General features: G+C 55.7%; 4 protein-coding genes across 10 annotated transcripts in view; 1 reads left to right on the top strand and 3 right to left on the bottom strand.

Annotated features, from left to right (window-relative positions):
• DHRS7B (dehydrogenase/reductase 7B) overlaps window positions 1–1,569 on the top strand; it is a 44,553-nt gene extending 42,984 nt beyond the window's left edge. For all 3 annotated transcript variants that reach the window (XM_006070192.3, XM_044939127.1, XM_044939126.1), the window contains one exon: window positions 1,118–1,569. In XM_006070192.3, the coding sequence (XP_006070254.1) occupies window positions 1,118–1,323 (206 nt within the window). In that variant the 3' untranslated portion in view covers window positions 1,324–1,569. The remainder of the gene's footprint in view (window positions 1–1,117) is intronic.
• A 1,020-nt stretch (window positions 1,570–2,589) lies between these two features.
• TMEM11 (transmembrane protein 11) lies at window positions 2,590–14,003 on the bottom strand. 5 transcript variants are annotated; one of them, XM_044939129.2, is made up of 4 exons: window positions 11,847–14,003; window positions 5,370–5,405; window positions 3,504–3,676; window positions 3,260–3,401 (listed from the first exon to the last, which is right to left on the bottom strand). In XM_044939129.2, exons 1-4 carry the CDS (start codon window positions 12,589–12,591, stop codon window positions 3,327–3,329), a joined length of 1,029 nt encoding a protein of 342 aa, XP_044795064.1. In that variant the 5' UTR covers window positions 12,592–14,003; the 3' UTR covers window positions 3,260–3,326. The 5 variants fall into 5 exon arrangements, 4 of the variants coding, with proteins under 4 accessions (XP_006070252.1, XP_044795064.1, XP_044795065.1 ...); XM_044939130.2 differs by lacking the exon at window positions 5,370–5,405; XR_006549532.2 differs by lacking the exons at window positions 3,504–3,676; window positions 5,370–5,405 and adding an exon at window positions 6,566–6,738 and having other exon boundaries at window positions 3,263–3,401.
• Window positions 14,004–15,792: 1,789 nt separating this feature from the next.
• Window positions 15,793–18,093, bottom strand: LOC123332627. Its single transcript, XM_044939125.2, has 2 exons — window positions 16,960–18,093; window positions 15,793–16,597 (listed from the first exon to the last, which is right to left on the bottom strand). Exon 1 carries the CDS (start codon window positions 18,091–18,093, stop codon window positions 17,041–17,043), a length of 1,053 nt encoding a protein of 350 aa, XP_044795060.2. The 3' UTR covers window positions 15,793–16,597; window positions 16,960–17,040.
• Window positions 17,533–25,046, bottom strand: NATD1 (N-acetyltransferase domain containing 1). The gene is made up of 3 exons (XM_025280387.3): window positions 24,795–25,046; window positions 20,913–21,031; window positions 17,533–20,014 (listed from the first exon to the last, which is right to left on the bottom strand). The coding sequence occupies exons 1-3, from the start codon at window positions 24,898–24,900 to the stop codon at window positions 19,898–19,900; spliced, it is 342 nt and encodes a 113-aa protein (XP_025136172.1). The 5' UTR covers window positions 24,901–25,046; the 3' UTR covers window positions 17,533–19,897.
• Between the last annotated feature and the right edge of the window lie 300 nt (window positions 25,047–25,346).

The following is a 25,346-nucleotide window of genomic DNA, read 5'->3' as shown; positions in this document are numbered from 1 at the left end:
CGTTGTTAGTGCTAAAGTGACCAGGCCGGGTCTCTTCCCGTGAGGTTCCCCTGCTGTTGGGGGGACAAGACTTCAGGGGTAGGCAGAGGCCAAAGACAACACAGAGCTGACCTGCAGTCACTAGTGGCCCGATCGGCAAGGCCCAGCGAGCAGGTGGGGCCAACCAGGACCAGCTGGCTTTTGCCTCCCCAGCTGGTGGACCCACATGAGCTGCCTTCCTGCGCTTGCTTGGGGCCTGCCTCCTGGGACATGCTCCTGGGAGTATGCTGGGTGTTCAGCAGGGGCCTCCTGGCCAAGCCTGAACCAAGACCACCCATGCCCAGGACAGCAGCCCTCTCACTCAGCAAGGCAGCAGAAGCCGTACAGAGGCACGGGGCTGGGTAGGTTCATAGGCATTTATTCCCAGGATGGCGGCCACACCCCATGACTTGTGGCATCTAGTTCCCTGACCAGGGATTGCACCCATGCCTTCAGCATTGGAAATACAGTCTTAACCACTGCACCACCAGGGAAGTCCCAAGCATCTTTTTAAAAAATTCCCTCTGTGGCATTTAAAAACGAGCAGCCACCAGAAACCTACTGTTCTGTGTTGATGGTGGAGAGGAAGCCAGGCACCACTGTGGCTGCGGGTGGCCTCCCCTCTGCCTGCTGTTCCTGCTTTGTGGGCACAGTTTGCCAGTGACAAGGGAAAAAGTAACATCCTGTGCCCCTGCATTGACCTCTGGTCCACAAAACAAACCAAGGCTTCCTTCCTGCCTGTCACCCTGATACACCCAAGACAAGGGCCCTGCCACCTGCCTCGCTCCTCTCCAGCCAGCGTGCTCTGCAGCCTCCCACCCACCTGGCCCCCTGCATGGCCCACTGCCCTGGCACAGCACCCTTAGTCACTGGTTGCCCCAACTGGCTGAAATGCCCAGGTCAGGGAGTGAGGGCGCATCTGCTGGGCACCCCCTGGCTATGGACCGTAGTTCTGAGCTGCCCACCTCCTCCTTGGACTGCAAGGACAGTCACTACACCTGCTGGCCAAGCCCCTGGGAGAGCTCCCTGGGGGACCAAGTGTCCAGAGCTGGCTCAGGCTTCTGCCCCCAAACTCAGTGAGTTTCCTGTTCCATTTCAGTGATGGATGAGACCACGGCCCAGGGCCGAAGTCCTGTGCAGGTGGCCCAAGACATCCTGGCTGCTCTGGGGAGGAAGAAGAAGGATGTGGTGCTGGCCGACCCGATGCCTTCCCTGGCTGTTTACCTTCGAACTCTGGCTCCTGGGCTCTTCTTCAGACTCATGGCCTCCCGGGCCAGGAAGGAGCGGAAGTCCAAGCATAGCTAGTGCCTGTCCTGGTGGGCAGGTGGGGCAGTCGCTGCTCCATGGGGACTGTGTTGGACTTCTGCCTCATGGGTAGGGAAGGAGGGAGACACGCTTCCCCTGCAGATCCCTGGCCAGGTCTGCTGGTAGGGGACGGGAACTAGGAGGACGTCTGGGAACCAGGAAGGGTGAAGGACAGCTTCCTCCAGGCGGAGGGACATGAAATAAAGGAAGGAGCCTGGGATCTGTGGTCCCTGAGGGCAGGCAGAACCACGCCTCTTTCGTACCTCAGCCCCTGCATCTTAGGGTCAAAAGACACCCTCACGTCACCTGAACCTGGTTCTCAGGGAGGAGGCAGCGGCCTTCACACTGTTTACGGGATCCCCACTGTCTTGGTCAACGCAGCAAATGGTCAGCATGTGACTGGCCTCCCCGTTATTCAGTGCATGGGAGCTGCCCTCCTGCACCAGGCTTGTTTCAGTGACAGCTTCTGCTCAGCTGCCCTGGGTGGCTACTGTTTGTCTGCCTCTGGCCACCTCCCCCCAGTCTGGTCTGCAGGCAGAGCCAGGCTCCCTTTCCAGATCTGGCCCCCACCCCGTTCCAACCCCACAGGCTCAGGAGGGTGGTGGGCACTGCATGGTGGACACGAGGTCCAGATCACTGCCAGGTTACCTGTGGACCATATGCCACCCAGCTCTCCGAGGCCTCTTGGAATTAAGTCAGAGTTTCTCTAACTGTTCTAAAATCTTTGGCTCTCCCCCAGTAAACAAATGGCCCCGTCGCTCCACGCACCCCTTCTCACTCTGGTATCTGACCTTCCCGAGGAACCCTCTGAAACTTCAGGTGTCACTCACACATGTGCCCTCAATGGGGCCTGAGCGGAGTCTTGGGCTGGCAGGGCCCCCTCTGGTGGAAGACGAGGGGTCTTCCCTCAGCCTGGGGCAGCAGGTTGAACTCAGGGTCCACAGCAGGACAGCCTTGATGCTTAAAAAAAAACATAGGCATTAGTTTGTTCTCCTAAATCAGAACCTGGACAAGAGACCCCAGGCCCCAGCTCTCTGGGCAAACTCAGCAGAGACTCAGAGACTGGCAGGCCTGGCCTTGCCCCACCCCACCCGAGCAGCCCCGGGCAGTGCTCCTTGAACCAAGGCCCAGGTGAGACATGAGGCTCTCCGGGAGGGGCTGGGCCTGCCGGGTGAGAGGCTTATTCCTGCTGCAAGTGGTGCCCACTCCTTGCTGCTGCCTGCATGCTCCCACCAGGGCCGTCACGAGAGAGCAGACACCTGGAGCTGAAATTCTCATCATTTTAATGGTCACTAGCCTCTGGCTGGCTCTGGATGGTACAGTTAAATGACACACTTAACGACCCCCAAGCGCATCCACACCCCCTCCGGAGCCTCGCTTCCATCACATCCTGCTGCCCAGTGGGACTTCCACAGCCGCAGGCCCCTTGGTGGTGGAAATCCACGTCTTAGTGTGACGAGCTGAGAAAACCCTTGGTGCGCTTGTCACCTGTTATTTCTTTAAAATAACAGCCGTGACGCCAGATGCCTCCCCAGCCTGGCTGCCGCGCAGCGCGGCGCGGTCATACCGCGCAGAGCTCGTAGATCTTCTTGACACAGTACACCAGGGCCGCCAGCGCTATCGTGTTGTGCAGTCTCTTTCTGTGCAAGTCGTCCTTCCGGACCAGCACCACCGGGGTGGACGAGGTGAGTGTGTGCAGGGGCAGGCGGGACAGTCTGTAGGCGTCGTACTCCACCTGGTACTTGCAGCAGGGGTCGAACTGCCAGGAGATGCCGTAGAGGGTGCAGCAGGCCAGGCTCAGCACGCCTGCGGGCAGGGAGATGTAGTGGGAGTAATCCAGGGGCAGCGCCAGCGGGGTGAAGAGGCAGGCGGTGCCCGCCAGCACGGTGGTCTTGTGCAGGCAGTTGCCCACGGTGATCCAGCGGGCCGTCTCGTCGCCGATGCGGGTGGGCTCGATCACGATGTACTTGTACTGGGCTTCCAGGGCCTGCTCCAGCTCATACTCAAACTGGTCTTGGGCATTCTCCCCGTTGTAGATCTCGTGCACGATGTAACAGTCTGTGGCCGACAGGCTCACCCTTAGGAAGGAGAGATGAGGAGAAAAAGGGGACAGTTAGGCACTGGTGGCTGCTCTGTGGCCCAGAGATACAGAGGCAAGCCTCCCACCACCCCACACATACCCAAAGGCCACTGGGAGCAGGGCTCAGAGCTTCCCAGTCAGCGACCGTGCACATCGGGACCAGGGAAGGCGTGTGGAGTGAGGTCACCCCAGAATCTCCATGGTCAGTGTTTCCTTTGAAGCGGGAAATAGTTGTGTGTTCAGGGCAGCAGAGGCCGACTGTCGGACAGAGCTCTGGGAGGATGGAGGGGCAATGGGGAGCTGACTGCTGGTGCCCTTCTGGTCATGCTCCCCAGGGACTTGGTGGGAAAAGCTACCCAAGCAAACAAGTGCGCACACTCAGGAGGCAGAGCTTCCTTCCAGGTGGATGGACAGTGGGCCTGATACTCTCCTGAGGCTGCAGGGGGAGGGTGAAGAGGCACCACCAGGCTCCGGGAGTTAGGCAGGGGGGCTCTTTATCCTGGAATAGTTAACTGTAACTAAGCTGGGCTCGGGGAAGCCCCTCAATTAAGTCACAGGCCCCCATTAAACTGTGTGTGTGGGAAGAAGCTGTCCCCTGGGGATGGCGCACTCCCAGGCACTGGCTACAGGGTCCAGTTAGCAGGGCAGCCTTTCTAGGCAGTTAATGAGCTGAACCACCGAAATCAATGAACCTGGAAGAGACGGTCTTCCTCTGGGGCATTGCTGGAGTCTCCCCATTTGGTTTTTTAACTCAGAAAGGAGACAGGCTCCAGGTGGGACTCAGCTCCTTAGCAGACAAGCAAACCTATGAGGCAAGACCTCAATCTCAGAGGAGCCATCCTGGCTTGGGATCTCCTTTGTGCTCTCAAGTTCATAATCGAGCCAGTCAGCCAAGCAGTGGGAGAGGAGCTCGTGGAGGGCAGGGCGGGGTCTGTACACCCTGGTGACCCACAGAGGGGGTTCTGGGGGTAAGGCCTTGCTGTCGGAATCCAAGTGGAGCTTTCTGGCCACTGAGTCCCTCTGGAGCACTGAGAGCAAGACGCAGGGACAAGGTCAGGATTACAGAGCATTCTTGCCCAAACCCTGATCTACCTGAGTGCAGTGCTTTGCTTGCCTGGCAGACTGTGACCACCCCAAGTGCAGTGACAAGACAGGCCCAACAGGAAAGCATCAGTTGAACAGATTGTTCCATCTCGGGGGCATGTCAGTGGGCAGGCCCCACCCTCACCTGATTGCTCACCCAGCCCTTCCCAGCTCCCTGGCCTTCACCTCTCTGGCTGAGCTAGCACCCACCCTGGAGGAAGGCTTCCCTGGCTCCTCCCACAGACATGCTGGGCAAGGCCATCCCCACTGACTGGTGCGTGTGCCACAGGTCCCTCCAGGCTCCTGGCTCAGCCCAGACAGGACAGAGAGCAACAGTCAGTGGACAGGGGCAGTCAGGACCGCCTGGTTGAGGGGGTGTGGACCAGGCAATCACCCGCTGTGGCCGCCTGGAGCCCCTAGGTCTTCCTGTGGACTCCTGTCCATCATCACGAACCAACCCTCCCAGGGGCCCTCTCACACAGCAGGCTGGGAGCCAGCCCCGCAGGCATGCCATCCTGGGCTCACCACTACTTCTGCTTCAGAAGCCAAACCTCTTTACCCTCAGGAGAGGACAGACTGCAACACCCAGAGAAACAGGTCCAGTGCAGGGATGGGGACAAGTGCAAGATCCACACAGACCCACAGGAGCCGCTCACTCAGAGGACCCACCCTGTGGTCAGCACCCACACCCTCAGCTGGGGTGCCCTCCACCCTGCCTAGACCCCCAGATCCAGCTAGTCCCCCAGCTGACAGAGACTACTGCTTCAGAAGCCAGGGGCCATGGCCACCAAGCCTGGTTACCCCAGTGCCCACTGCAGGCAGCCTGCTGTGTTTCTGGGTCAAAAGTAACCCAACTAAGGAAAGAACCCACTTAGAGGGTTACCTTGAATCATCTCAGCATCACCAGCCAACTTGAACCCTGTACACAAAGGCAGATTAAAAATGACAACAATAGCTAACTGGGGTCCTTTGAGCCTTACTAAGGGACTATATTTTTTCATTTTGTTGAAGGTGAGAAATGAACAGTAAGAGAACACAGTAAAAGGAGTCCATATTAAAAAACAAAACTGAGAGCAGGCTGATAATGGAAAAGCCTTCAAAGTAAAGTGAAAAAGTCAAGCATAGAACAGTGTTTGCAGCTGGCCATCTTCAGTGCATTTCTGTAAGAGTTAAACACTTGCTTCTACATGCACAGAACGCTTCTGAGCAGATGCAAGACCTGAGACTTAAGACTGTCCCTGGGGAGGGAGCAGAGTGGCTCCAGGAAGAAAAGGAGCCAATTTTACTACCTGATTCGGAACCCTCTGAATCCAGTAGGTTTTGTGGAACTAATGGGATTGGCCAGTGCACAGCACGGCCTGCCCGGCGCCTGCTGCTGCGGGGTCAGGGGCTGATCATCTTGCTTCCAGCCAGTCGGTCTCCCCTCTCCTCATCTGAATCAGCCCCGGCAGCACCCATGAAACAGTCATCAAAGGCATCCTGGGGCCCCCACGAAGAACCCATAGGACAGACCCCACACCATCACAAAGCCAGTTTCAAAGGAACCTGGGATTATAGGAACCTCAGGCATGGAACCCCCAAAGTCTGGAGACTCCTCCCAAAGTCAGGGTTGTACAACAATGTTCAAAGCAGTACTGTCTGGTGAGAGCAGAAGACCCCTTACAAGAGCAGAGAAAGAGACACACACACACACACAATCAGAAACACACAGAGCCAAGCAAATGTCTTACACACACACACACACGTCGTCATGGAGATGATGGAGGATTTAGGAGTGAGGTGGTTGCTGTCTGCAGGGAGGGACGTGTGGCCAGGGAAATGCTAGCATTTGGTTTATTGATCTTTTCTAAATTATGGTAAAATACATTAACAGGAAATTTAGTCTCTTACCCAGTTTAAGTATATAGTTCACTAAGGTTAAGTACACTCACACTGTTGGGCAACCAATCTCCAGAACTTTTTTGTCCTGCAAAACTAAAACTCTGTCCCCATTAAACCACAACTCCCACGCTGCCCTTCTGCTGTCTCTCCATGAATCTGACTGCTCCAGGGCCTCGTATAGGTGGAACCACGTGATACTTCTTTTAGCAGCTGGCTTATTCCACTTGGCATATCCTTGCGGCTCATCCACATCGCAGCATGTGTCAGGATTTCCTTCATTTTCCCTTGTATGTAGAGACCGCATTCTGTTACCGATCCATGGTTGACCACATTCTGTTACCGATCCATGGTTGACGGGTAGGTTTCACCTTCTAGCTGCCGTGAACATAGGTGTAAAAATATGTCTGAGTCCCTGCTTTTAATTATTGTGGATATATACTTAGAAATGGAATTGCTGGATCATATGGTAGCTCTATTTTTAATTTTCTGAGAAACTTCCACACTGCCATAGTGGCCGCACCAATTTACACTCCCATCAACATTGCACAAGAGTTCTCTTTTCTCTGCATCCCTGCCAACACTTTTGTTTTCTGTTTTTTTCAATAACAGCCCTACAGTGGGTGTGAGGTGGCATCTCATGGTAGTTCTGATTTGTGCTTCCTACACGACAGCTTTTACTGAAATAGGTTCACCAACTTCCACCGCACAAGTCAGTGCCTCGACACTGTCCCTGAGTTAACACACAATCAGTTTTAGAGCCTCTTCCTCATCTCAGAGAGTAACCCCACTGCTCCCCATCCCCCACGATCCCCGTTCCTGGCAATTACCAACCAATCCTGGCAATCACCAGCCGACTTCCCAACTCCATAACTGCCTCTTCTGGGCGTTTGGTAGGAAGGCATCGCAGGGCACATGTGCTGGGGCTGCTTTCTTCCTTCAGCCTCATGCCTCCAGGGCCCCACAAATTTGTAACTTTTCACATGTTAGAGAGGTACTTTTGATGGATTTAACATACAATTTTTATAACTCCAAGACAAGATACCTGCTGGAAAGCATTAAGGATGATGTACGAAAAAGGCCAATCATGGCCTTTCTTTGGATGGTGGCACAACAGGTATTTTTAAAAATTTTATTTTTCATCATAGTTTTCTATACTTTTCAAAAACAAAAAATAAATACACATTTCTTTTATAATGAGAAAGTTTTATAAAGTTTTTCTTAAACCAGTAGCTTTGTATCTCTTGGGGTAGAGGAGACCAGATAGGCCGAGGCCTCCAGCTGAGGGGAAGGAACCCCTCCTGCTCCAGCAACTTCCTGGGCCCCACAAAGAGGCCTCCACTCCCGGGGCCAAGGTGGTCTCACAGTCTTGTGGTCTGTGTCCCTGTTCCACTAAAGTGGGCACTGGCCCTGAAACCCATCTTTTCTGGTCATGCTGGAGCCAGGTGAACCGAACCAGGACAGGGAACTGCATTAGGGACCTTTTCTGGAGTGACCCTGGGCCCCTGTACTCAGCTCAAACACAGAAGGAGGTGACACAAAGCTCCTCGAGGGCTGTGACTATCTTCATCACAGTCACCCTCTGCCCCCGCCCCAGGGCCCGAAAGTGCCAGGTTCCCAACAGACTTAGGGAAAGTACTTTGGAAGGGAGTGACGAGGGCTTCCTGGGTGGTCAGTGATTAGGAATCTACCTCTTAATGCAAGGTCCTGGTCTGGGAGGATCCCACATGCGTGGGGCAACTAAGCTGGTGCACCAACTACTGAGCCTGCGCTGGAACCTATGCTCCCCAGCAAGAGATGCCACCACAATGAGAAGACCACGAGAAGCAACTAGAGAAAGCCAGCGTGCAGCAATGAAGACCCAGCACAGCAAAAAAAAAGAGTGACAAGGGGAAAAATTACAGTAATTAGCGCACCTGTGGCTGAAAAACTTAAAATTATTGCAAAAATTAAACTAATATATTGTTAAAAACTATTAAGGAAGTTGCTTCCCACCCAGGAAGTATGGGGTCATGTGACCACACCAGGCGGTGGCCTTTACCAACCCTCCCCTCCCCCACCTCCCTGGGGTCTAGGAAAACCCACTTTTGGCAAATCCCAAATCACTGCCTCAGGAGCCAAGGAAATCAGTAAAATCCTATGCTGTGGACTCAAAGGCCAGTTAGGGACTTCCCAGGTGGTCCAGTGGTTAAGTATCCACCTCCCAATACAGGCCACACAGGTTTAAGTCCTGGTTTGGGAAGATCCCACATATGCATTGTTGATGGGAATGTAAATTGGAGCCGCCACTGTGGCAAATGTGTGGAAGTTCCTCAAAAAACAGAGCTACCATATGATCCAGCAATCCTGCTTCTAGGTATAGATCCAAAATAATTAAAAGCAGGACTCAAACTCAAACATATTTTTGCACCCATGTTCACAGCAGAATCAATCACAACAGTTAGAAGGGCAAAGGAGGCCAATGAACTGCAGCGACTGAGCCCATGTGCCTCAACTAGAGAGAGGCAGCCCACATAACTCAAGGAAAGAGTCTGTGTTTCACAACCAAGGCCTGATGCGATCAAAAATAAATACTAAAAAAAAAAGAAAAAAAGGGAGGGGGGGCTTCTCTGGTAGTCCAGTGGTTAAGACTTTGCCTTCCAATGCAGGCAATCTGGGTTTGATCCCTGGTAGGGGAACTAAGATCCCGCATGCCTCATGGCCAAGAAAACAAAACATAAAACAGAAGCAATTTTGTAATAAATTCAATAAAGACTTTAAAATGGTCCAGATCAACAGCTTCTACTGGAAGCCTAGGGATGCTCTTAAAAAAAAAAAAAAAAAAATTAACACAACATTGTAAATCAACTATACTTCAATAAAACAAACTTTTAAAACACGCAAGCGGCTCTCATTCTTTCTTTCCATCCCTCTCGTATCCTGGTCTAGACCATTGCTGACTTTTCTGTTCTCTATCTTCACCATCCAGTATATGAGCCACAAGCCTTGGTTGGCTACTGAGCATTTGCAATGTGAGTACTGTGGCTGAGGAGCTGAAGTTTTCACTTTAATTTAGATCTAATTGCTGCAAATGACAAGTGGGCACTGAATTAACACAGCTCTAGACTCAAGAACCAGGTAAAGCGAGAACCCACACACTGTGCCTTCTAAACTGGACAGCCACTAACACACAGATGACAGCAGCAACTCCTGCCAACCGTCGGGCACCAAGCAGGGCCTTCAAGCACAAGGCAGGCTTTGGAGTTTGCAGCCACAGGCAAATCTGGAACGCCTGCCCAAAGCATTGCTCTGCTCCAGCCAATGCCCCAAACCAGACCATGTTTCCTAGAGTGTCAGCATAAACCAGATTCCAACGAAGGGTGTGAGACAACTTGGGAAAGTGGTCTTACAGTGTGGAGCTGAAATGTGAGTCAACACGAATGTGACATGGAACGAAGTCATTTAAGAGCGCCATGAACAGCCTACTGTAGCCACAGAGCCTCCAGTCTGCCTGGGCTTCAGTCTATGCTGTGGGCAGTTAATCCGCCTGCCCCACCCCAAAGTCCTCCCACCCACTGAGCAGGAATGGAGGTGTGCCTGGGCGGGTTAGGTTTCCACCCCTGCTCAGTGTGCAGCTCAGGGAAACGAGGCCCAGGCAAATGCTCCTCCAGCAGAGCAAACAGAGGGGTCCCACAGCCACACCACGTTATCTAGGAGGAGGGCAGATGGTGCCACCCAAACCACAAAACTAGACGCCCCATTCTTGGCTGACACACAACATATGCACGTACAAGCAGAGCCTGCTGTTCAGGCCGAAGGGTGTAGTGGGAACACTTAAGGAGACCAGGCATGTAACTGCGATGAGTCAAGCTGTCAGGTAGGAATGATGAGCACCTGCTCTGACCAAAGAGAGCCAATGAGAGCTTTCCAAGGGAACTTTAATGTAAAGTCTTTCCATTTACAAGCACTGATAACTTAAATTCTCTTAAAAACTGAGGGTCACAGTCAAGGACTAGATTCAGCCTTTGGGATCCTGGTTTGCAAACTCAATTTTGAATTAACACTTGTCTTAAACCAAAGAGAACTCCCCCCGCCCCATATCTAATTTCTTCGATCAGTAAAGGCTTCTGTTTTGCTGGCACAGCCCTGTATGAAGTCTAAGTCTCCCCATTTGGTCCTTTCTGTTGTTTCCATCCAGTAAGGCGATCACCTCCTTACCTTTTTATGGTACGATCTAAGAAACGCCGGGTGGGAGTTGGAAAAACAAAAGTACCTGCTGGCCATTTACTGCTGCTTCAAGGAAGAGGAAGTGCAGAAGAGACAAGGCTGGATAACTCTGGGCTCAAGAATAAAATGCAAGCTAGAGGGTTCTATCAACACAACTAACCTCAGCTGGTAAAGAATCTGCCTGCAATGCAGGAGACCCGGGTTCGATCCCTGGATCGGGGAAGGAAATGGCAACCTACTCCAGTATTCTTGCCTGGAAAAATCCCATGGACAAAGGAGCCTGGCAGGCTACAGTCCATGGGGTCGCAACAGTGGGACACGACTTAGCGAACTAAACCACAACCAAAGAGAAGGCGACCGCAAAGAGTAGGTGGTGCAAACGATCAAAGAAAAAGAATAACGCAGAATAGTTGGGAGAAAAGGCGCGGGGGGCGGGGGGGGTGGGGGGTGGGAAATAGAACTTTTCTGTTTAACAATCCTCATTGGGGGGAAAAACAAAACACCACGGAAATCCTGCCGATTTCTGCCGCACCAGCCCACTAGTAACAGAAGGGTCAGGACAGTACAAAGCGTGTGACTCCACCAGTACCTCTCCTTTCCCAAACTTCTGGTGCCTCAACAGCTTCTTCTAAGCTGAAACTGTTTTCCAGAAGCAAAAACTGTAAATTCAACACGAAACGAGAACTACTCCAATCTCATCTAGAAATGAGTCCTTTTACATCCAGATCCACCTCGGAAGAATCAAGCCCCCGGTTTCCTACTCACGCACATTTGTTAGGGAAGGTCACTGCAAAGGACTTCCACAGCAGGGGCGCTCACGGAGACGCCTCCAAAGTCCCAAGGATCACCCCTGGGGGAAAGCGGTCAGCTCCCCGCCCAGAGCAACAGCGCGGAAAGCTGAGGCCCCTCGGTACCCGTGCAGTCCGTCCCGTCCGCCCCGCACCGGCTCCCTGAGAAAGCTTCCCCTTCTCCGTCCCGAGAACCACTCCTCGCTGCGGCTTGGAGAAGACCACGCGCGCGGCCAGGCGGGCGGGGGCTCCAGCGCCGCTCGGCTCGCTGCATGCAGGCGGGTCCCGCCGCGGCCCGGCAGTGCCCAGCCAGCCATCACCCCTCCCCGAGCGGCCCGCTGAGACCGCGTCGACCGGAACTGAGACCCCACGCGCCAGGGGGCGGACCGGGGCGAACCCCGGGGCGGAGGCGGGGACTGCGCTGCAGTCCAAAGAGCCCCGCCGGTTTCCCGCCCTAAACCGCTCGCGGGGAGCAGCCCGCGCCTCACCTCTCTCGAGCGCCGCCACCGCCGCTGCCCGGGCCGAGACGCCTCCTTCCCCACGCGGCCATCTTGGAGACTCTCCGCTCGCGAACGCCTCGCGCCGGGCGGCCTCGCGACACCGCACGGGCGGGAGGGAGATGTAGTCCAGCTGCCTTCCCGGACGGCGCTCAAGGCGAAGGCCCGGCCCCGCGAGACTACAAAGTCCACAATGCACAGCGCTCCGGAAAGCCCGCCCCGCGGCCGCCTGGGAACGAGGGCTCAGACAGGCGGTGCTGAGGGTCCACTTCCGGACTAGACTTCGCCCGGCCGCCTGTGCTTCGAGATCTTCGACCGCTGAGGTCACCGAAGGGCCACTGCCACTCATCCCCCAAATACTCGGGAGGCAAAAGAGACGAGGTCCCCGCCGCCGCGGAGTCCCTGCTGCCAGACTGTTGGCCGAGTGGGTCTGGAAGCGGAGAAGGGGGGGAACGTAAAGTGCGATGGCTGCAGAGACGGCCGCGCGCATGTCCCAGCCGCGTCCGGCCGCGGTAGCGGGGACACAGCCCCACTCTAGGGCGTCTTCGAAGGCGGTTGCTGGCTCCTCACCCCCACGGCGGGAGTCCTGCCTGGACGCTGCCGAGTCGGGAGTGCAGACGGAGCCCAGCGACTCCTGCCTGCTGTCCCTTCCGAGTGGGGGCTGATCTGGGGGCCCCTCGCAGCTCTGGAACGTATAGTCCCTCTCTTGCTTCCGACCGACAGCCTTGCTAGACATATTAATTAGACCTATGAGAATTTGAGCAACTCTCCTGTCGAAATTTGCTACGAGTTCAGAGACGGAAGAACCACGGCGCCTGCTCTCAGCCTTCGGGCAGGAGGGCTCTTTGGTGTAGGTGCAGCTCCTGTCGTTGAGGATTCCCCAGGATTTCCTTCCGGTTCACAATCTACAATCGTCTTAAATGTCAAATCCTCTTACAAGCTCTCAGTACGTACAAGATGCAACTCAGGCTCCTTAGGGCAACCCAGAAGCCCCGCCAAAATATAGAGATCGCACCCCACTCCAGCTTCAGCTACCTCCCTTTCCTGCCTAAAGCTGGCCAGGTTAGCAGATACAGAGAGTGCGAGTTGAACCACAGACGGTCCGTGCTGTGCCTAAAATGCCTCTCTCTCCCCACCAACCGCCCCTCAGCAATACCTGCTCTTCAGTTGGGTCACAGCTCCACCTCCAGATGCCAGCACTACTAGAGACAGATGAACGATGACCACATTGTCTTGTGGTTAGTCTGTTTTCTCTAGTTTGCTGATTCAGAGGGTTTCCTGGGGTTCTAGAACAGCTGGGTTTGAAGTGTGGATCTCCATCTGGGACTACGTATTTAACCGCTGTTTCCTTGCCTCCTGGTTTGTAACCTTGGAGTGACACTAGCTAGCACCTCTCCTAAGACCAATATGAGTATTACATAAGGTGACACCTGAGGAACTCAGCACACAAGTAACAATCAACTGACTTAAGTCAGGACAAGCCCTGTTCTAAAAAATTGAGTGAATTATCTTCACATCAGCCCGATCAAAGTGATACTGTTATTATCAACATTCTCATTTTGAAAATGAGGAAAACCTACCTGATTCACTCTCTGACCTCATGTGCCAGGATTTGAGCCCAAGCTGTCTGGTTGCTGAGATGTTGCTCCTTATGGTACCACTCGGGAAGAGTCAAGCTGGGGTCTAGTGCACAGAGGAAAGTGCTCAGAAGCTGTGGACCTGGGATCCTCTCCCTGCACTTGCACTTAACTTCTAACAGGCCATTTGCCCCAGCCTGCTAACTTGAGCAGAGACTCCTCAGAATGTCACCTCTGGTTCACTGCTAACGCACAGCTACCCGGAAGCATCACAGTCAGGTTTCCCTCAGTCACAGCTCCCACTGAGGGCGCAATCTGAATGGCTGAAGTTGGAATTCCTGTAGGCCCCCAGGGACCACTGACTGGTGGCAAAGAGGTAGCCTACAGGGCAGATGGGTTCTAGATGGTCTGGCACTCAGAAATCATGTGCCACTTCCCTTACCACCCTTTTCTTCATTTTTTTTTTCATTCTTCATTTTTTAAAGGATGTATTTCTTTATATATAACTGGAAAAGGTAAGTTTTCATTCCAGTCCCAAAGAAATGCCACAGAATGTTCAAACTACCGCACAAGTGCATTCATCTCACACACTAGCAAAGTAATGCTCAAAATTCTGCAAGCTAGGCTTCAATAGTACATGAACAGAGAAATTCCATATGTTCAAGCTGGATTTTAAAAAGGCAGAGGAACCACAGATCAAATTGCCAACATCCCTATGATCACATAAAAAGCAAGAGAATTCCAGAAAAATATCTGCTTAATGGACTACGGCTGAAGCCTTTGACTGTGTGGATCACAACAAACTGGAGAATTCTTTGAGAGATGGGAATACCAGACCACCTTACCGGCCCCCTGAGAAATCTGTATGCAGGTCAAGAAGCAATAGTTAGAACTGTACATGGAACAACAGACTGATGGGCTGATTCCAAATTGGGAAAGGAGTACATCAAGGCTATATATTGTCACCTTGCTTATTTAACTTCTATGTAGAGTACATCATGAGAAATGCTGGGCTGGATGAAGCACAAGCTGGAATCAGGATTGCTGGGAGAAATATCAGTAACCTCAGATATGCAGGTGATACCACACTTATGGAAGAAAGTGAAGAGGAACTAAAGAGCCAGTTGATGAAGGTTAAAGAGTAAAAAACTGGCTTAAAGCTCAACATTGAGAAAATGAAGATCATGGCATCCGGTCCCATCACTTCATGGCAAATAGATGAGGAAACAATGGAAACAGTGAGAGACTATTTTCTTGGGCTCCAAAATCACTGCAGATGGTGAGTGAAATTAAAAGATGTTTGCTCTTTGGTGACAAACCTAGACAACGTTTTAAAAAGAAGAGACATTACTTTGCCAACAAAGGTCTGTCTATTCAAAGCTATGGCTTTTCCAGTAGTCATGTATGGATGTGAGAGTTGGACCACAAAGAAGCCTGAGCGCCAAAGAAGTGATGCTTTTAAACTGTGGTGTTGGAAAAGACTTGAGAGTCCCTTAGACTGCAAAGAGATTGAACCAGTCTATCATAAAGGAAATCAGTCCTGAATATTCATTGGAAGGACTGATGCTGAAGCTGAAGCTCCAATACTTTGACCACCTGATGTGACTCATTGGAAACGACCCTGATGCTGGGAAAGATTGAAGTCAGGAGGAGAAGGGGATGACACAGGATGAGATGGTTGGATGGCATCACCAACTTGATGGACATAAGATTGAGCAAGCTCCAGGAGATGGTGAAGGACAGGGAAGCCTGGTGTGCTGCAGTTCATGGGGTTGCAGAGTCAGACATGACTGAGCAACTGAGTAACAACAACAATATATACATACATATATATAATTTTGTTTATTTTTGGCTGTGCTGGGTCTTCATTGCTGTGAGGACTTTTTCTAGTTGTGGCGAGTGGCAGCTACTCTCTAGTTGCAGTGCGAGCTTCTCATTGTGATGGCTTCTCGCTGCAGAGCACAGGCTATAGGGCACATGGGCTTAAGTAGTTATGGTTCTTGGGCTCTAGCTGTGGCACATGGACTTCGCTGCTCCACAGCATGTGGGATCTTCCTGGATCAGGGATCGAACCTGTATCTCCTGCATTGGTGGCAGATTCTTTACCAGTGAGCCATTCATTCTTATAGCAAGTAATCACCATGTGCACGCTCAGTGCCAGGTACTCTTAGGCACTAGAGTCACATTAGTAAGACAAACACTTCCTGGTCTGGGACTTCCCTGGTGGGCCAGTGGTTAATACTCTGCAATTCTAATGCAGGGTTTTGATCCCTGGTCAGGGAACTAAGATTCCTCATGCCCTGTAGTTGGTCTCAAGAGTTTCCAGTCCAATGGGATTAACAACTATTTCCAGAGTGATAATAAATTAAGCAGAATGATGTAATAGATGACTTGGAGGTTACAGGTAGTTAGGGGTCTTTTCAAGAGATGGCATTTGCATGGGCCTGGAGGAGGAGTGTGCAAGGAAGAGCTGGGGACAAAGCGTTGTGACCCAGTAACGTGACTAGGGTGACAGGAGAGATACTGGGTTTGCCTTTGGTTAGTCATTTCCTCTCTGAATATCACCTTTCTCAACTGTAAATGGAACAGTCAGTGTCTAATTAGGGGGAAAAAACCCACCCTTGGTATTTTAAACAGAATGGATTTAATACAGGGCATTGTTTGTGGAAGTGTTGGGCAGGCCAACTGAATCACTATCTTGAACACCTGAAACTTATTTAATTGTATAGTAACTATACCTCAGTTTAAAAAAACAAAATTGCTTTCTTTTACCCAGAGACCAAGAGCTGTGTGTGCTGGTCTTTCCTGCCATCTAACTCCGGGCTTTGAACCACCCAGGTTCACCTTGCCAGCCAGGCTGCCTTGAGGGGACCCTGCCTCATGCTGTGAGCAAAGAGCCCTCCCCAAGTCCAGATCGCAGCGGGCTTGTGCTGTCTTCTTCCCATCCAGGCCTCAGCACGCAGGCTCCTTGTTTGTATGCCTAGAACCTGTCCCCAGCCTCCTCCACAGCAGGTCCCATCCCACCTGTGCCACAGATAGACACAGTCAGCTGTGGGGATGGCAGCTCTGCAGGCTAGAGGGGCCTCAGGCCCCTGAGCTGCTGCTTGGAGGAAATCCTGCTGACACGTATGTGGGCAGGAAAGTGAGCAGACTCCCAAGAGGTGGCTGTGGGGACACCAGAGGGGGAGGACCAGTCAAGCGGGGGCATGCAGCACCCAACACCCACCCATCCCAGAGCCACCTGGCTGCTGGCTCCTGCCCTCCCTTCTCCCACTGGGACTTTGCTGAACCTGTCCTGTCCCTGCCCCTCCGTTTTCATTCAGGTTCAGGGTGGAAAGTAACATGGGTTTTACTTCTAGACCCCAGGCTGCTGTAGGGCAGTTGCTGGGCATGTCCCTAGGTATCACCCTGCAAGGTCCCCACCACAGGACATGGACATGGGGAGGCAGGAACCGGGTATGGATCCTGTTGGCCTCACCTTTCTGTAGCCTCCTGACCCCCCACCCCCAGCCTCTAGTTCCCAATACCTGGTTTCTCACGGAGCTGCTATGGAAGCCAAGCTGGTCATGACCATAGAGGGCCCCCCAGGGGACCTAGAGGAACATGCTTCACCCTGGAGTCCTCGGGCTCCAGGCTCCATGCAGGCAGCTCTCCATCCTGTGTGTCCTAAGTGCTGCTGGCCCTGGCCTGCCTGAGTGCTCTGCCTCCCCCGCTGGACAGAAGCCCGGAGAGGGTTCCTGGGGGAAGAGGGGCAGATGACATGACATGACATTCTCCTCCTGGCCCCCCTGTCCAGCTGCTCCCAGCGAGGGGAGCCTGGTGCTGGAGGCCTGACCGTAACCTCGGTCAGAGGGGCCCGAGCCTGGGAGGAGGCACAGGCGCAGCCAGCAGACCTCTGGATCCTGATGCCACCTGCACCTCTCAGGGCCTCGCTTCCCTGCCAGTGAGGATGCATGAGTCCAGACACCTGCTAAGTCTGCCCTTCTTGCTCCTCCCACTCCCGAGGGCTTCCCACCCCGGGAGCCTGGCTGCCCTGGGAGTGGAGCAGAGGTGAGGGAGGCGAGCTCCCCTGCCCTTCCAGAAGCAGTCCTAGAGCCACGCTGGGTCACACCTTTTATTGAAATGTCATGCACTCCGTCTGGAGACCAGCCCTGGCCCAGACGCCACCTGCAGCAGGTCCTGAGTGGGAAAGGCACATGGGTGGCCGCCTGTCTCAACTGGGTGAGACCTACCAAACGGCCCTGGCAGGAGAGCATGTGACCATGGGGCCATCTGCTGGGGGCCTGATAGGTCTCTGAGCTTTCCTGTTCCCTGCTGGCGGCACACAAACTGGCCCACATGACCTGCCTCCTGAGTGAGGGTTCCCCAAGTTTCCTGGGATGGGTGGGGTGGGAGGGCGAGGCTGAGACGTCACACCGTCGGGCTAGCACCGGCAGTGTCAGGATTGGGAGTGCTGGTGGAGGGGACTGGGCTTCTGGGGTTGGGTCTGCAGCACACCCACCCAACTGGGGGAGTTGGCCGTTGCTGCTGTCAAGGGCCGTAGTGAGAGCAGCGGCATTTTGTAAGGCAGCCTGAGGCAAGGGGGCCCAGGTTGCACCTGCAGAAACTGGGGATGAGCTGTCCCTGGCCCAGTGCCGCAGGGCCCTGGGGACCCTGTACATCCCTGGTTCAAGTACTAAGTGCTGTGTGTGCCAGCCGGGTAGCCAGAGTCACCCGCTGGGAGAACACAGGTGCAGGCTGGGGCATGGTGGCACCCCTTGTGCCACCCAGCCCTCCGGTCCCTCCACATGCAACTTGCCCTGGGGTCCCCTGTGCCACTGTTGCAGGACACCCTCCCACCGACAGTGCCTCCTGGAACCAGGTCGCCTCGCCCAGAAGGCCGCAAAGGCATCAGCACCAGCTCTCTGAGCTACTGGAGAGTTTTCATGATGGAGTCTGTGCTTGAACATGGGGAGTGTGGATGGGGAGGGGGTGATGCTGGAGAGGGAAATGGCCCAGAGCCTGGGCTGCCCAACAGTCCACCCTCATGCCTACTACCTACTCTGTCTTATGCTGCACCAGGAGGGCACATGTGTGGCCTCGGAGGGGCTTCCCCCAAAGCTCTTTGCAAACACAGCCAGGGGCACAGAGGGAAGGGGAGGGTGTCCTGCAACCTCTAAGGAATTCCTGGAGGCCAGAGGGAGGCTGGGTGCTGGGAGGGCTGTGGGGGCCGAGGACAGTGACTCAGGGCTGCCAGGCCTTTGGACACACGTAGATGGAGCTGTCCCCACGGCTGGGTGAGACGTATATAGGTGGGAGCACCCTGGAGAGGACTGCCGAGGTCAGACAGGGAGGGCTCACTGGGGCAAGCAGTCCACCCCAGCCAGTGGCCTGGAGGGGCCGTGTCAGCCCAGGGGTTCACTGTTAACTCACATCTCAGCCCAAGGAACGGGACTCCTGAGCTGCCCTCTGGCCCCACAGGGGAGCAGGCATGAATTCGGCCCTTGTGGGGAGCAGGACACAGGAGGCTGTACTCTGAGCCTCAACCAGCCCCCAAAAGGAAGTCCCCAAAAAGGCAGGCCCCACAGAACAAAGGTGCTGGGGTGCTCCCCAAGCTGTTCCCAGGAAGGCAGTCTGGGAGGGGCCTCAGACTCCTGATGGGCCACGGCTTGCAGGAAGGGAAGGATGCTCTGACGTGTGGCATTTGCACAGAAAATCCCTCCGAACTGCTTCTTCCTCTGGGTGGTGGTCTGTGAAGGACAGCTTCCCCACCCCAGCTCAAGGGTCCTCTTTGAGAAAGCTCACCCACAATGAGGGGCAGGGATCCCCAAGACACTCAGATGCAAAGGGGAGGGCGGGCATGGGGGTGGGGTGGAGGGAGAGGACCACTATCCTGCAGGGTGGGTTGCCAAGGAGACACCAGCCACGCGCGCGTGCATGTGCGTATGTAAAGGAGACACCAGCCGTGTGTGTGTGAGCCTGAGCCTGGACTGGCGCCCAGCCCACTCCTGGCCCTGTTCATCAGGGAGGGCTCCCGTGGTTGCAGCCATCTCCTGCACCAGGCACACAGTCAAGAGTAGGGGCAGCATGGGGGCCACCTCGCTTGGCCCAATGGCCCTGGAAGTTGGCACACATAGTTCCTTATTGCTCCTCATCTGGGGAGCAGACCCCCTGCTGCCCCTCACAGAGCACGGAGCAGCAGGGGGGACCCGGCATGGCCAGAGGGACGCCCCCATCCACATGTTCTGATCTCGACTGCAGGCCCTCACGCCGTCTGCAGAGCGGCAACAGCTGGGCCCCGCTTCGCCATGGCAGCTGGACCACGGCCCATCCTTGGCCAGCCGCCTTCCAGGGCCACAGACGAGTGTCCTTACAAAAATAACTCTGAGTCTGTCCCCCGTGGGGACCAGGATTCCTGAGAGCACACGGAGGCCAGGGCAAAGCCTGGGGGTCCAATAGGCGGGCTGGAGCCCTGTGGAGCCAGGGCTATGGCTGCAGGCGCTCCAGGTACTGCGGTAGAGGGTTCTCCTTGACGAACTTCTGGATGTACCAGCACGTGACATGGGCTTTCAGGTCCTCCTCCACCACAAAGTCCAGAGCGGCCTGGCAGCCAGGCAGAGAGAAGAGTGGTCAGAGCCCCAGTCCCTCACACTCCAGGCTTTCCCTTGGGTCTGCGATGGAGGCAGAGGTGCCGTCACCACTCCCGTTACAGCTGGCAAACCCGGACAGACTGATAAACTGCCTGAGGGACATGGCAGGGAAGCGAGGGGGCCAGGGTCAGACCGGCCCCAGGAGAACCCTCTTCTCCACTCATTCTTCACCGGATGCCTCCTCCAGGAAGCCACCCCTGTGGGCTGGATCAGGGCACCTGGGGCTCCCTCTGCTCCCAGCAGAGGTCGCCCAGTGTTCACAGGGATCCCAAGGCCAGCAGTAGGAGCGGTCAGCCTGCAGTTGTCGACCCAGTGGGTCTGGAACCGCCTGATCACTCAGTACCCTACACACCTGACCCCCGGTTTCAGCCTGAGACCCTCTGGTGACAGGATTCCAATCTCTTCTCCCATTCTGCGGATGAACTGGGGGCTGCAGGTTAAGCGCCCTCATGCCCAACAGATTCCCACCCCGCTCCTGTTACCCAGGGCTCCTTATTGGTAACAGGATGGCCCCACAGACCAGCACAGAGCTGCTCCTGAAAAGGGGAGAGGGGCAGTGGAGACTGCAGGGCGGGGCCCCGAACAGCTTTTAGGGGACTCACGGCCACCCTCACCCTTGGTGCCAGGCTCGGCCCCCCGCAGAGTTCACTGGGCACCTACCATCCATGCACACTGGGTCCCAGCAGTGAGCTCCCCACATAAAGCAGGCATCCGGGTCCCTGGGGGCCCGGCCTGGGAGGTGGGGCGTAGAGGTGAAAGGGGAAAGGTGGCAGCTGCAGCCCATGGGAGGGCGGGGCCTGGCCACCACTGGGCCTGGTCTCCTCTGAGCGGGGCCGGCCTCCGTGCCCTACCTTGGCCAGGTGCTTGGCGATGCCGCGCCCGCGGTAGGCGTCAGGGACCTCTGTGTGCTGTAGGTCCACGATCCGCTTGCCCACATATTCATAGAGCAGGACTGCCCGGTCGTGACATCCTGTGGGGAGGGGGTGGGCGGGTGAGGCCCTGAACCAGCAGGGAGGCCGTGGGGAGGGTCAGGGGTTCGGTGCTGGGCTGCAGTGCTGGGTCTAGAATCACCTCTCCGTGCCTCAGTTCCTCATCCACAAAGCATGGATATAACAGAGCACTCCTCAGGACAGTGTCTGGAGGGTTAGCGTGCTTAGAACAGCGTCCAGAACACACTGAGCCCCATGTGGGCCTTTTCTGCTACCATCAAGCTTAGCATCCCAGGGCTCCCAGTGCCCTCCAAGGCCCAGCTCTCTGCACCCCCACTGGAGCACCTGCCCAGTGTTATGGGAGCCCCAGGCCCAATATTGGATGTAGAGCAGGACTCAGCAAGTTGCCAACTAGACCAGAGCCTGAACAGACCAGAGAGCTGGACCACCCGCTAGACCCTGGGGAAGGTCAGAAGCAGCAGAACAGCATCCGCAGGAAAGTGACCAGGCCCAGGAGGCACAGGCAACTGACCTTCACACCCTCTCAGGCCTGGTGCACCAGTCTGCCCCAGTCCCCTGCTGGAGAAACACTCCAGCCTCTCAGCCAGTGTGTCTGTCCATCCAACCACGTGTTCACCCACCCTTCTGCCCCCTTTACAAAAGTTCACTGAGCCCATCCGTGGCACTTCTCAGGAGCTGGGGACATGGCCACGAACAAGCCAGGCCAAGGTGCTTGGGGTCCTTCTCGCACGTCTCTCGGATGCCAGTCTGAGCCTTTGGCAGGCCCGTGGGCAGAACTTTCAATATCTTCCTGGAATCTGACCACTGTTCACACATCCACCAGCCCCTGCACCCGCCGTGGAAGCAGAGTCAGACCCCGCCCATCCTCAGCTCAGCGGCCTCCCTGCGGCCCCTCAGGTCCACCTGCCTCAGCCAGCTGCTCCCTCTTCCTGGCACCTCCCCCAGAGTCCCCAGGGCTGGGTCCTCACTATTTGAGGTTAGCCCACGTGTCACCCCAGCATTTCAGGCCCTGGATCTGGGGGTCAGGCAAAAGCCTGAGCACCCATGTCCTCTCATACCCCACGTCAGCAAGACCCGTCCACGCTTCCTTCAGCAAGCACCGAGGAACTGGGCTTTCGGCCCCATCTGCTTATACTGCCTGCCCCCAGGCAGCCTGAGGGAGCCCATGACATCTGATCCACCCTCTGCTCCGGACCCTCCCAGGCACCCACCTCACCCAGAATCAAGGCCAAGTTCTCATAATGCCTTCCACAGCCCCACATCACCTGCCTCCATGCCTCTTGATGTCCCCTGTCCTGTGGCCTGGCTCTGTTTCTCCCCTCTCTGCTGCTCCCGGTACACACCAGGCACCCCAGGGCCTTTGCATTTGCCGCCACTTCCACAAGGAGCATTCTTGCCACTGTAGCTCCCTTCTTGGCCTCCTTCTTGGGTAGCCCTCCTGGACACCTGACTCTAAACAACAGCCCTTGGGACTTCCCTGGTGGTCCAGTGGTTAAGACTCTATGCTTCCACTGCAGGGGGCAGGGTTTGATCCCTGGTTGGGGAACTGAGATCCCACATGCCATGCAGTATGGCCAAAAAAACAAAAACAAAAAGCACCGGCATTTTCCCAACACCCCAACCTTACTTCTCACAGGTCTTGTTCTTCAGGACAGTCTATGCTTTATTGTCCACTGACCCTCAGATGGTTGAGCCCCCAGCACTTACAACAATGTGTGGCACACAGTAAGCACTTGAGAAGCACTTGTGGCATGAATCCTAGTTCTTCTACCTCCAAGGTGCAAGACTGCAGGCATGTTGGTAACTCGCCTTGCCTCAGTCTCCTCCTCTGTAAAATGGGCAGAGCAGCCCCTCGACCAACACTGCCAGCAGATAAAATAACTGACTCCAGTGCGAGGGGCATGCCGGGAACCCAAGGACTGAATGCACACAGCTGCTCTTTCCTCCCCAGACCTGGAACGTGCTGGGGACTCACCAGCCTAGCTCTGCCAGGGGATGGGTGGCACACACCTTCGCTAGGAGCCACAGGGCTGCTCCACCTTTCAGCCTCAGTGTCCACCTCTCTCAATGGGCACAGTGAGCTGGCTTCCAGGGCCTGGCTGCAAGTCACCATGGCAGGCCAGTCCCCTCCCCAGCTGAGGCAGGGTGGGGGCCTGGGCACAGAGGAGCCCTCGGCCCACCCCTATACACACCCAGACCATTTTGGGCCTGGATGCACAGCCCGGTCTTGCAGACTGGTGAGAAATTGCCCAGGGATCCTGGTCCACTTCAGAGTCAGCCATCTGAGCAGGAGGCGACAGACGGGGCAAGTTTACAAAGGCAGCTGGGCTCATCCAGTCCTGACCCCAGCCACCTCAAGAGGGTGTCCCTAATGGCTGTACTCATTAGGAAAAGAAAGAAGGAACACCCCAAGGGTCCCCTTTTTCTTCTTTCTCTGAGTGTTGAGGGTCTCCTGAGCACCCACAAGGAAATCAGAGGCCTCTCAGGAGCCTTGAAAAGCCAGGGGGCCTCTTGGAATGAGAGTAGCGGGGGAGCCCTGAGAGTCAAGGCCAGGTGCGCCAGGGTGGGCACCATAACAGAGAAGAGGAAGGAAAAGGTGTTTGAGTTCTGGCCTGGCCTCAGCTTACTCTTCTAAACACAGGGTGGTGATGGCCACGTCATGAGACTGTTGTAACAGACGTGTGTTGGGGCCGGGTTCAAAGACGAACACAGCCAAATGGGATCTGAGAAGGTCCCAGCCAGACCCTCCAAGCGCAGGTGGGAGGAGTCAGCCCAGACAAGACCCTATTCGAGTTCTGCCCCTCCCCCCACTGCCTGACCTCAGGAAGCCTCGCCCTTCCCTCCTCAGACAAGGGCACAGTGGCCCATACGGGCCCATCCAGCTTGGGCACTACCACAAAAGGCCCAGCTGGGAGGGAGGAAAAAGTTATTAACAGAGATGGGTGGGATGCAAGGAATTCAACCCTCCATTTCACAATCAGGCGGAGGGGGCGTGGACTAGTAAGCGGTGGAGCTTGTCTTCGCTCTGGTTTAAAAAGTAATGCCCAATGATTTCCCTGGTGTTCCAGTGCGATCCCAATGCAAGGCTCCCGGTTGGTCAAGGAACTAGATCCCACAGGCCACAACTAAAAAATCAAAAATGCCGCGACTAAGAGTTCGCATGCTGCAACTAAGATCCTGCCAGCAAAAAAAAAGAAAAAGAAAAAATCAGTAATGCCCAGTCCGTGTCCTCCAGTACTGACTACCTGCCGCAGGCGCTGTTCTGAACCTCACACTTACTGGGCATCCAGTTCTTCCCACCAGCCAGGAGTTAATCCCACTGTAGAGGCGAGAAACGGGCGCACAGAGATGAGGCAAGTTGGCCAAGCCCCGAAGCCGCCGGGGTCTGAAGGAGACACCGTCCCTCCCCGTCCCCGCCCCGCCCCGCCCCTGACGGGCCGAAGCCCCTCAGTCCGTCAGCCCCCGGTCGGTCTAGCAGGGTCTTCCAGCCCCCTCTGCGCAAAAAAGCGAAGGTTCTCAGGGGCAGCCAGAAGCCACTCAACACCGGGAATGGGGAAATGGCGGGACACCCGCTCCCCGGGACCTCGGCAGGATCCCGGAAAACAGCCGGGCCAAGCAGGTGCGGGTTCCCCCAGGCCGAGGCGGGACAGGAGCCGCCCGTGCCTGCCTCCGCCGCCCCCGGGCTCGCGCCGCCCCGGGCGCCCGCCCCCACCTGGCCCGCGAGTGCGCCCCCGGCCCCGCGGCGCGCAGACAAAAGGCGGGGGCGGGCGGGCCCGGCGTTACCGTTGAGCCGGACGGTGAACTGGCGGCGCCGACGGTCGTGCTCCACGCGGATGGGGCAGCCCTGCTCCGGCGCGCCCGGCGACGCTGCTGCCGGCGACTGCGCCATGGGCGCTCGGACCCGGGCCAGGGGCGCGCGGCGGGCTCGGTGGGCGGCGCGCGGAGCCGCACTGGGGTCGACCGCAGGCGGCGGCGCGGAAATTGACACTCGGCGGCGGCCGCAGCAACAAAAAGGGGGGAGCAGGAAATCAGCTGTGCGGTCACGTGCGGCGCGCGACCAGTGGGCGCGCAGCCGCTCTGTTTTGATACATTCCGTTCGCCTCTTAAAGGCGCAGCGTCGCGCACAGCTCCGTGCCAGGGCCCTTGGGCCTCTGGCCCCGACCTGCAGGAGACTCTGAGGCACCCCCACGGACCCCGTCTCAAACACACGTTTCGACCTGTAGGGCAGTTCTAACCGTCCCCTCGCAGCCACCACTTACTCAGCGCTTGCTGTGTGCCTGCGCGCAGCAAAGCCCCGGAAGCTGCAGGAAGCGCTCATGAAGCCGGGAAATAGGT

The sequence above is a fragment of the Bubalus bubalis genome, chromosome 3 (assembly GCF_019923935.1).
Source record: "Bubalus bubalis isolate 160015118507 breed Murrah chromosome 3, NDDB_SH_1, whole genome shotgun sequence".
Lineage (NCBI taxonomy): Eukaryota > Metazoa > Chordata > Mammalia > Artiodactyla > Bovidae > Bubalus > Bubalus bubalis.
Note: the sequence above shows the minus strand (reverse complement) of the source record. Positions and strands in the feature narration are given on the sequence as shown.